Source organism: Ruditapes philippinarum, unplaced genomic scaffold (assembly GCF_026571515.1).
Source record: "Ruditapes philippinarum isolate M1 unplaced genomic scaffold, ASM2657151v2 ctg4346_1_1_1_1, whole genome shotgun sequence".
NCBI lineage: Eukaryota > Metazoa > Mollusca > Bivalvia > Venerida > Veneridae > Ruditapes > Ruditapes philippinarum.
The window spans coordinates 55,381-67,577 of record NW_026856744.1 but is presented as its reverse complement, the minus strand read 5'-3'; the positions used below and the strand labels follow the sequence as shown (position 1 = coordinate 67,577).

At 35.4% G+C, this 12,197-nt stretch overlaps 1 protein-coding gene across 1 annotated transcript in view; it reads right to left on the bottom strand.

Annotated features, from left to right (window-relative positions):
* LOC132747577 (DNA-directed RNA polymerase, mitochondrial-like) overlaps positions 1-12,197 on the bottom strand; it is a 35,198-nt gene that overhangs the window by 7,792 nt on the left and 15,209 nt on the right. Inside the window, exons 10-16 of the mRNA XM_060736996.1 lie at positions 12,044-12,187; positions 11,040-11,133; positions 7,783-7,856; positions 5,466-5,597; positions 4,309-4,425; positions 1,271-1,312; positions 389-462 (exon numbers count right to left, since the gene is read on the bottom strand). Coding sequence (XP_060592979.1) covers positions 389-462; positions 1,271-1,312; positions 4,309-4,425; positions 5,466-5,597; positions 7,783-7,856; positions 11,040-11,133; positions 12,044-12,187 — 677 coding nt within the window. The remainder of the gene's footprint in view (positions 1-388; positions 463-1,270; positions 1,313-4,308; positions 4,426-5,465; positions 5,598-7,782; positions 7,857-11,039; positions 11,134-12,043; positions 12,188-12,197) is intronic.

Sequence of the window (12,197 nt, the reverse complement as noted above, 5' to 3'; positions counted from 1 at the left end):
AAGCGTAAAAGTAATGCATACATTATAATAATACAATAATAAAGAGATTCACAAACTGACCATTTTGAAAACATTTAATTTTGGTTGATAAGAAAAGTATTTCTAGTTTATTAGTGTCACTGTCACCTTGACCTAATAACCTAAAAATCAACAAGGGTTCCCAATTGACCATGGGATATTTCCCTACAAAGTTTTATATTTCCCTACTAGGTTTTATATACTAGTAGCTTTCTGACGCGGTATATTTTGCTATTAGCAGCATGGGCAAATTGATACTCGGTCTAGCTATATATAAAATTTGTGAAGCTGCTCATAGCAAAATACTAAGCTTCCGAAAGCTACTACAGATTTACAGACATGTTAAAGGAGAGTAGATACAGATACTTACTTTGGTCCATCAATTGTTATGTTTGAATCAAACTTCGTGTTCTTCACAATTAAATCAAAGAAAATATCTCCAATCTGTAAGAAAAAAAATAATAAAAATAATTGTTTTGAAAAGGCAAAAGTTACAAACTGATCTATACAAATATAAATGTGTCAGGGTATTAACAGAAACATTTTTAGCGAAAAAAAAATGAGGTCACTGATCTCATTTTCTGGGTATCTGCTGTTGAATTTGAAAATATAGTCTTAGATCAAAACATATGTTTATGTATTTTGACTTTTTCAAGTTTTAAAAGAGTCAAAACCTTAATGTACTGTCACAGCAATATGTGCATTTCAGATACAACTGGCACAGGGTAGAACCGCCGACGTTCCATAAGCTAGCTGGAAAGCTTCCTCACTTGAAAGAATCCAAAGTCCCTGTTGGGATTCGGACTCACAGCAGTTAGGGGCAAGTGGTTTTAAGTCAACAACCTTAACCACTTGGCCACAGTTAAGAAGTGTTGAAATTACTAATCTTTGTCAGAGATCAATGATTGCATTGATACTAATTAAATCATTGTAGAAATCTCAAGTAAATATAGTCCAGATATAACAAGAAATACAGCAATCAAGCAAGGCTGTCCCATCCTACCTAGCTTGTGAAAATTTAATATCAAAATACCCTATCCAAGCTTCTTAACTTGTAAATTTAATGTCAAAATAACAACAGTATAGAACCTGATCAAACTGTGCAAATCACCGTCCTGGCATGGCAAATGCCAAAGACTAATGATAGTAATCATGTACAGCAGCAGATGGCTGAGACTCCAGCCAGCTGAGAGACCAGCTGACTGAGAGCACGAGATGTGTAACTGAATATTACATATATAAATCAACTTACCGTTAATCTAATGGACTCTGACCATTCAACAAAGGGTCTTTCCTGGAATTCAATACCAAACAATAATTCATGCACCTCATTTCATTATCTCAAAAATCTCAAAATTACTTGAATATTAAAGGGACTCCACTGAGGTATTTATGACATGACATGACTAAAAATAAGTTTTCGAGATCAATGTTCCATTTATTATAGGTCTAGACCAGTAACATGTGTGCAAAATTTCTGACCATTAGATCACGCCATTTTTCCACAAAAACTATTCTTATTGTTGAAATGACCAAAAATTCTTGCTATGCTTTTAACTTAAACCAGGCTGAGATTAGCACAAAAATACAATTTTGAATTTATTTAATTATCTTTTGCATATCTTTTCTGTTTTAAGTGCCCCAGCTGATCAAAAATTCAAATGTTTATGTTTTTAGGATTTTGGCCTTCAGTGGAGTTCCTTTAATAAAATATATTCAATGTAACAATTTATGTCTCAAAATATAACAAGAGGGCCATGATGGCCCTGAAGTTGCTCACCTGTATGTAGGCCCATGGAGCGGGGCCAGTTTAAACCCCAGGGCTTTTATTTGAACAAACTTGGTAGACACCCATTAGAAGATATTTCATGCTTAACATCTAAGGTCTAGCTGGTCAAGTTTTTTTCTTTGCACATATATGTGTAGTTAAAAACAATGACACACCTGGGGCAGGGCCAGTTTTGACCCCCAAGGGCTTTTATTTGAACAATCTTTGTAGACACTTACTAGAAAATGTTTCATGCTTAATATCTAAACTCTAGCTATTTGTGTTTTTTCAAAGAAGACTTTTAAGTTTTTGCTATACACATAAAAGGAAAATCAATGTCAGCTGGGGCGGGGCCAATTTTGACCCCAGGGCTTTTATTTGAACAAACTTTGTAGACACACACTAGAAGATGCTTCGTGCTTAATATCTAAACTCAAGCTATTTGAGTTTTTTCAAAGAAGACTTTTAAGTTTTTGCTATACACATATAAGAAAAAATCATTGACCCCCGGAGCAGGGCCAATTTCGACCCCAGGGCTCTTATTTGAACAAACTTGGTAAACATCCATTAGAACATGTTTCATGCTAAATATCTTAGCTCTAGCTCTTTGGGTTCTTTAAAAGAAATTGTTTTAAGTTTTTACTATATGCATATAGGGAAAATCAATGACCCCCTGGGGCGGGGCCAATTTTGAACCCAGGGCTTTTATTTGAACAAACCTGGTAGACACCCATTAAAAATGTTTCATGCTAAATATCTTAGCTCTAGCTCTTTGGGTTCTTTAAAAGAAAATTTTTTAAAGTTTTTTACTATATGCATATAGGGAAAATCAATGACCCCCTGGGGCGGGGTCAATTTTGACCTCAGGGCTTTTATTTGAACAAACTTGGTAGACATCCATTAGAACATGTTTCAAGCCAAATATCTAAGCTCTAGCTCTTTGGGTTTTTTAGAAAAAGATTTTTTAAGTTTTTACTATATGCATATAGGGAAAGTCAATGACCCCCTAGGACAGGGCCAATTTTGACCCCAGGGCTTTTATTTGAACAATCTTGGTAGACACTCATTAGAACATGTTTCATGCTCAACATCTCAGCTCTAGCTCTTTGGGTTCTTTAAAAGAAGATTTTTTAAGTTTTTACTATATGCATATAGGGAAAATCAATGACCCCCTTGGGCTGGGCCAATTTTGACCCCAGGGCTTTTATTTGAACAAACTTGGTAGACACCTATTAGAAGATTTCATGCTAAATATCTTAGCTCTAGCTCTTTGGATTCTTTAAAAGACGATTTTTTAAGTTTTTACTATATGCATAAAGGGAAAATCAATGACCCCCTGGGGCGGGGCCAATTTTGACCCCAGGGCTTTTATTTGAACAATCTTGGTAGACACTCACTAGAAGATGTTTCATGCCAAATATCTAAGCTCTAGCTCTTTTGGTTTTTTAGAAGAAGATGTTTAAAGTTTTTTCTTTTGGTTGCCATGGCAACCAGAGTTCTGCATGGAATGGAATTCTTTGAACAACTTTGTTAAGGCTTCACACAAGGAACATCCCTGTGAAGTTTCATTATGATCTGCCTTATGGTTTCAGAGGAGATGTCGTTTTAAAAGTGTGAACGGACAACGGATGACGTACGACGGACGAAGAGTGATCCTAATAGCTCACCCTGAGCATATGCTCAGGTGAGCTAAAAAATAACAAGAGCTGTCCCGAAGACAGGTCACTGGACTACTATAAGTACTTGCATGAAATTGGGAATGATGGTCACTCGCAAGTATTTAAAGTTTCAAAGCAATACCTCAAAGGGTATTACAAATATATGGGGTGGTAAGAAAAACTTATTAAACAAAAGTGTGCCGCAGATGCCAACACCAACAACCGGGTGAGTAGAATAGCTCTCCCTATTATATATACATATATTGTATAATAATCAAGCTAAAATTGATTTAAATACAAACTTGAATTTAAACAAATACAAATAATGTAAAATTGTGATAATATTTTCACTGTTATAATTTCAAGGCTTAAACTGAACTTTTCTTAACAATCACAAAATTTTTCAAGCACACCTAATGTCTTGGACTAAAACATAGCTACTAATTCATTTTCTTTTATGTGTGAACATCATGCTTTCCTAGTGTCATCACCGGTCAGATTACCAGACCCATTCACATTTGCAAATAGGCTTATTTTTTCCCAATCTTTAAAAGAAAAATCCCAAAACTGAAATTCTCAAATCAAAATTTGCGAGAGTTCCAGTGTAATATCTGACAGAAAGTTTTCACACATTTCCCTATCAAACTTTAATGCATTTTATATGCTTTTAATAATATTTACATTGGTTGGAATAATTGCACAATTCAAAGTATTATGTTCCCAAAAAGTTCCCAATATTTTTCCAAATTACATAATTTTACAACGCAAAATTTCCCAAACAGGGCTAGGTACTTTTTCCAAAATGGTTAGGAAAAGGCCTGGAACATATAAAAGTTGCGGCAAATTTATCGATGTTAAACTAACTATATTGTTCCCATCACTTAAATTCTCCATCGTTTCTTTCCACAACTCTCTCTGTGACTTCACTTGTTCCTCCGAGTTAACAAGGTGCGAAATGTATGTGGAATACGCCTTATGTACCTGTAATTCACATTAATTATATACATTATATATACTCTACCCCACTTAGTTTGCTGTACATAAAACTCAGAAAACAAGAAGAAAAAGAAACACTGAATCGGCTATACATTTGAAATCATTACATCATCATTAATCCTGCTATAAATAAAGTAACAATCTTGTTTTTCATGTCTCGATCAAAAACTTCTAAATTTCATATGCTCTTGTCTGCAAACAAAAACATGTAGAAACTATAGAAATTTTGTTTAAAGTTGTGCCATTGACCACAAAGCACAACCTTATACCCACTTTTTACTTTCCCTAATCAGCAATTTTCCCCACGGGGGAACCTGATGTCTTACACACACACACCCCTATCCCTATATATATAATGTTTATTATATAAATACAGGGGATGGATAGGAGGTGTGTGTTAGACGGCAGGCATTTATGGTTTTACTGATAATTCTAATTCTTACAAAAATCAATAGGTTAATGCCTCTCGGAATAAAAAAGTAGAGAGCCTGGTCAGACTGCAGAGATGTGCAAGCTAGCATGACTGTATTATCCTTGCAAATGCCTATCACTTTCTAACATGTTAAAAGTTCAAGTTAAAACAACAAACTGTTTTAATTTGATTGCTCGGCAAAACCGCTTGTTTTAATATAATTGAGTTACGTCATGACAAAACTAACATAGTGCGTTTGCGACCAGCATGGATCCAGACCAGCCTGCGATCCGCGCAGTCTGATCAGGATCCATGCTGTTCGCTATCAGTTTCTCTACTTGTAATAGGGCTGGTATGCAAACAGCATGGATCCTGATCAGACTGCACGGATGTGCAGGCTTGTCTGGATCCATGCTGGTCGCAAACCCATAATGTTGGTTTTGTCGTGATGTGGCTCCTATACAACAGATCCTCAGATAAAACTAAACTGCCTTCATTTACCTACTTCTATGTCCAAACTGAATTACACTTTTCTACAAACACACCCTTAATATACAATCTTCGAATATTTCAAAATATAACCTGAAAACTGATGAACAATAAATATAAATACCTTTGGAAACGCGTCCATTTCGATCATTTGTTGTATACTAAACCTCTGTTTAATTTTGGTGATTATAGATTTACGGAGAAACGCACAAGCAGGGCTAAACATCTTTGAAAATGACAACCACATATTCAGCTCCTGTATAGAACATAGGTATCAAACATTTTTCATTTGTGCATTATCAATTTTGTTTGGTTTGGTTAGATTTAAATTGCAGCAACACTTTAAAGGTAATATGGTGATTGTCCTGCTTTATTAGTGTAGGCATATCTATAGTGGCCCCTTGTGCATTATTTCAGGCATGAACAGGCACCCCGAGAAGAATCACGGACCTCCCTGAGCTAGCTAGATAACTTCCTCACATGAAAAAACTTCCAAAATTCCTGACAAGATTTGAGCCCTCAGAGGTAACGGGAAAGTAATTTGAACCCAGCCACCTTAACCACTGGGCCATAGAGGACCCCAAGGATGATTTCATCAATTTGCTCATACAGAAATATACAAGTTTCTTTCTTTCCTGCAGGTGTTTTTAAAGAGTACAATGGTAAAATTTAGTTTAACCTATTTGAAGATATTTTCCAAAGGTTCTTAGGTCCAAGTATGAATATAATAAATCCATAAATAATGTAAAGCCAATATAAGCAAAGTTCAAAGAATAAATTATTTAAGGTCAACCTTATTTATAAGTCTAGGTCAAATTCCTTTTTACAAGCAAGAAGACCTATTTACTTTATGAACTTTTGGATATGAAGCACAACACAAGATTGTGTCTACAGACAGCCAGATTAATGTTTCTACCGAGTTGACGCTACAAAGTCATTTTTTAATCTTATATTTGAATTTTGAAAATTCATTAGCAACCTTGTTTGCACCCAAAAGTAAAATTGTTACCTAAAAATAGTGAGTAAATCGGTTGAAAATGAAATGAACCTCAAAATGTCAACATGTACACAAACACTCTCCTTAAACTGTTATGCCAGAAAGACACATGTATGGATATAGAGGATATTTGTTTGTTTGTGTGTAAGATGAAATTTTATTTCATCGAGTGGGCTTTAAAAACAGTATTCTCACGAGTGGCGTAGCCACGAGTGAGAATACTGTTTTAAAAGTTCAAGAGATGAAATAAAATTACATCTTACACAACAAACAGACAAATTTTCTTTTTATTTTATGCTTTAAAACAAGTTAAAACGAAATTTCTATAATTTTAACGATAATATTAAAATCTGTTTCCCCCATTGAGAGCCCCATTTAGAGGGAATTTCTCATTAAAAAACAAGAAGTCTTGAGCTGAAAAATAAGTCCGCCAATGAAGGTTAAATGAATGTGATATTTATTAATTTTATTAAAAAAATATGAATGATCGCTTGTTTTGATAATAAAAACAAACAATTCTTGTAGGAGAAAAAGTCCAACCATCCATCCATATTTCTGTTACTTACTGCGAATTTATATTAGACCTGGCTTTGTAAAATGTAAAACGGCAGCCATTTTTTAAAGTTGTGTATTTCACGGGACAAAAATAATTGTGTTTGATTCAGAGGGATATCATTTGGATTTGTTAGTCATACACCTATTTAAAAGAAAGAAAACATATTTGAGGATTGTAACAGACAAAAAATAAGTGTTGACAGAAGTGAAAACATTCAGAAAATGAACTAGGAAAATGGAAAACTTGGTCTTGGAAGCTTGCTTAGGCATTGTAAGGAACGCTGGCCGGGTTGTTTTACTTATTTTACGAGTGATAGCTGTCAATGCTTTTCAATTTTTCATAAAGCATACGGCAGTTATTGCTCGTAGGATACTTTAATATGCCCAAATGTCATCAAGAGCAGTTTTGCATGGGGAAGGAGATTATTTTTCAGACTGTAAAAACGAAACAAAAAAATTTAGAGACGAAATTTTGTGATTGGAATTTGAAGGAATAGAAGTAAGTTTTCTCTCTTTATTACTTTATACATATAAGTTATTTATCTTTTTCAGCTTTGCTATTTTTTTAACAGCCTGATATTGTCAGAATTGTCAGTAAAAATAAAATTGAGGTACCACATGGCGAAAATCTTAAAAAAGTAGTTTCGTCATTGAAAAAAGTGAAATTATATTTTGATAATTTTCACTGTGAAATTATCAAATATAATTTTCACGGATAAATCAGTAATCCACTGAAAAGCATAAAATAAAGACCACTAATATGTTCCCCACAGTTAAAGAGAGGGCTTAAAAATCTTACTTAATCTGTGACTAAATCATTTTTGCCTGTGAAATTGCTGCTTCAGTATTGTATTGCAATTGAATTATGACAAACTCATGAATTATTTACCTGACATAGAATGTTGACGTAGTCATCATCTGGAAAAAGGCACAAGAATGGGTAAATGTTGATCCCCTCCATCCCTGAAATGATAAGGAACAAAAAATGAAATCTTTACTTAGATATGAAGAAATGAGCCGCGTCTTGACAAAACCAACATAATGGGTTTGCGACCAGCATAGATCCAGACCATGCATATGCGCAGTCTGATCAGGATCCATGCTGTTTGCTTACAAACCCTATAACAAGTAGAGAAACTGATAGCAAACAGCATGGATCCTGATTAGACTGCGCGGTTGCGCAGGCTGGTCTGGATCCATGCTGGTCGCAAACCCATTATGTTGGTTTTGCCCTGACGCGACTCAAATAAAGCCAGGTGTGAGACAACTATTTGAACAAAAATAAGCAAATCAAAACATTACTGTGAGATCAAGTTAGGATACCACACATAGGTTACCTGATACAATAATTAACTACATGGTTTTAGAAGGCCATGCTGCCCATCTTATATATGTATTATTTTTGTCATATTTTATATATATTATATTTATATATTTAAATTGTTTTGTTTTTTTCTTCTATTTTTTATATTTATTATACAGTAGAGCTTTCGGTAGGTCCAAGTTGAAGGGACTTGTGTCAAAACTTGGACACATAGGGACTTTGACTCATGAATCCGTCTTAATGACAAAAGTCAAGCCGTCGATGTTTACAGGCGCGTAGCAAGTGGCATAAGGAAAAGAAAGAGCGATAATTAACCAGCTTATTGTAAATACATCCCATGTGATTATCATGCGACATCGGCTCATGGAAGTTCTCAAATGAAAGTTGTTTGTTTTGTTTACTTTCAAATACAACTACGGCAATTTGAATGGTAACAATTTAAGCTTTCATCACACATTTGTATGCATACATAGGCTGTTAGAATACAAGGCTGTGTAATTATCACCAGTCACACAAGCAAATCGGAAATCATCTTCGCAGCTAGAAAAGGTGTGAAAAATATCTTGAGATTGAAGATGTTAAAATAATCGAATTTTATTTTTGACTTCGTCTTATTTAAAGTAAATTGTACACGATTTATGCTATACAGACCACGAAAAGACTTCGACACATCACAAAATTTGACACATAAAATTCGACTCATATGTAGGTTTTTATAAGGAATAATGTAATGGGAAATATTGGGACTTTCATTTTACTTCAACACATCGAGAAAATCCACTAATTAAAGTTTGACTCATAGTAGTTCTACTGTATATATATAAAATATTATTAGACTAGGTTACCATTACTTTCATTTCAGACCACACATGATGGAACAAGTCCATGCGTACATACTAATTATCTTCAGATCTTGGTCAATAAATGTAGACTATGAGGTAAGATAGAAATAGAAATGTATCCAAACGACATTCTTACACCCTTATTATTTCGTAGTGGCATGTTTACAAACTTACACAAATTTTATGATGGTAAAATGCTTTATTATAATATGAATTAGTAAACATGTATTATTGTACTTTTACAAGTATGAAGTTTCACAGACTTATGTGCAGGGAATCTTTATTTATTGATAAGGCAAGAATTTTAAGTGCCACTGAGACCTTGACCAAATGCCCTGGGCCTTGTCCTTACTAAGTTTCACAAACATAGGTCACAAACATAGGTTTATTCTTTATCAATTTATTGATCAGAAAAGGATTCCACAAACTAAGTCTCACAACACCCAAACCTTTGACCTGGTGTCTTCAAAATCAATCTCTCATCTCCCACTCCAATCTCCCAGTTCATTCTCTCTTCTCCCACTTCACTCTCCAATCTGAACTTAAATCTCCTACCTCCCACTTCACTCTCCACACTTCAACTTCAATCTCCCACTTCAATCTTCACTCTTCAACTTCAATCTCCCACTTCAATCTTCACTCTTCAACTTCAATCTCCCACTTCACTCTCCACTCTTCTACTTCAATCTCCCACTTCAATCTCCACTCTTCAACTTCAATCTCCCACTTCACTCTCCACTCTTCTACTTCAATCTCCCACTTCACTCTTCAACTTCAATCTCCCACTTAACTCTCCACTCTTCAAATTCAATCTCCCACTTCACTCTCTACTTTTCAACTTCAATCTCCCACTTCACTCTCCACTCTTCAACTTCAATCTCCCACTTCAATCTTCACTCTTCAACTTCAATCTTCAAATTCAATCTCCCACTTCAATCTTCACTCTTCAACTTCAATCTCCCACTTCACTCTCCACTCTTCAACTTCACTCTCCACTCTTCAACATCAATCTCCACTTCACTCTTCAACTTCACTCTCCACTCTTCAACTTCAATCTCCCACTTCAATCTTCACTCTTCAATCTCCACTCTTCAACATCAATTTCCACTTCACTCTTCAACTTCACTCTCCCACTTCACTCTTCATCTTCAATCTTCTACCTCTCACTTCACTCTTCAACTTCAATCTCCCACTCCACTCTCCAACTTCAATCTCCCACTCCACTCTGCAACTTTAATCTTTCACTTCAATCTTCAACTTCAATCTCCCACTCCGCTCTCCACTCTTCAATCTTCCACTTCAATCTTCACTCTCCAACTTCAATCTCCCACTTCAATCTTCACTCTTCAACTTCAATCTCCCACTTCACTCTCCACTCTTCAATCTCCCATTACTCTTCAACTTCAATCTCCCACTTCACTCTCCAACTTCAATCTCCCAGTTCAATCTTCACTCTTGAACTTCAATCTCCCACTTCACTCTCCACTCTTCAACTTCAATCTCCCACTCCGCAACTCCAATCTCCCAATCTCCCACTTCACTCTTCAATTTCAATCTCCTACCTCCCACTTCACTCTCCACTCTTCAATTTCAATCTCCACTCTTCAATCTTCCACTTCACTCTCCACTCTTCAATTTCAAACTCCTACTTCAATCTCCACTCTTCAATTTCAAAATCCCACTTCACTCTCCACTCTTCAATTTCAATCTCCACTCTTCAATCTTCCACTTCACTCTCCACTCTTCAATCTCCAACTTCAATTTCAATCTCCACTCTTCAATCTCCCACTTCACTCTCCACTCTTCAACATCAATCTCCTACTTCAATCTCCACTCTTCAACTTCTCTCCTACTTCACTCTCCACTCTTCAACTTCAATCTCCTACCTCCAACTTGAATCTCCCACTTCAATCTCATCTCTCTCAATTTCCCATGACCCGGCCTAATAAGCAAAAACAAAACAAGATTTCTACAACTTACTATATGCTCTTAAACGTTCTAGGCTCTTACGCTCTAAGAAAGCATCCTTGATTTGTTTTCGCCACTGTTCTTGTATTTGTTCTACTGTCTCGTTCTGAAAGAGAACAAAAAATAACTTGAAATCACTAAATTTCGTAGACATGAGATTTCATGGTTCTGTCACAAAGAACATTTTCATGGGTTCTTAAATTGTGGACCGTTTATTTTTCCAAAAGGTAAAATGTAAACAATGTGATGCAAAATAATCTTACAACAGACAAAATTAAGTTTCAATGGATCTTAAATTTGTGGACTGACCCATCAACAAAAACCACAAAAATTAGTGCCCCACAAATAATCATGATTTTGCAGCAGTTGTTGGAACTGGACAAATGCCCCATGAATCTTGGCCATATTAGATATTTTGACTTTTATATAACTTTTGCAGGGGTACACTACTTCAACATAAGTGCTCTAATGTGCTAGATGTTAATCTTCTAGGTAATAATGTAACATGGTGTTGGTGTTAATGTTTTCATTCCAGATCATGACAGAAAGCCATATTGAATATACCAGAGCGCGGTTCAGCCTCTGGATAGGTTCTAGGCAGGCTGTCAAGAAGTTTACCAGTACTAATTGCCTTCACTTGCAAGGAACTGACATTTCCTGGGGCTTAGGTACAGTGCAAATGACCATAGAAAGGATATCATGATCAATAAGAAGGAAATTGACCAACATAATCTGGGAATCGAACCTGGATCACCTGATTCACGGTCCAACACTACCTAATAAGCTCACTGGATAGTGCCTTGTAATGCAATATTTTTTCACTTTTTTCTTATAGTTCATTAAGTGACATCATGAAAACAGCTGTAACAGCAGAAAAATTGTTTGCAATTATTGAACAAGAGTTTGATGCACACTAGCATACAAATAATTGAAAAGTGTTTTTTTTTTTCTCCTGTTTTTTTGTTTGTTTGTTTTTTTCTCAGTTAAAAAATTAACAAAAACAACGGAACCCTGACCTTTATATCATCTGATTCCATATTAGACTTGAATATTGAATTGACTGTCACAAGCCCATCAAGTTCTCTCACAAACTGTTCCTCTGCAGCATTCAGAATCTCCTGTTTACTCATCCCACAAGTAAATGGATTAATCTCTACTTTCTGAAAACAT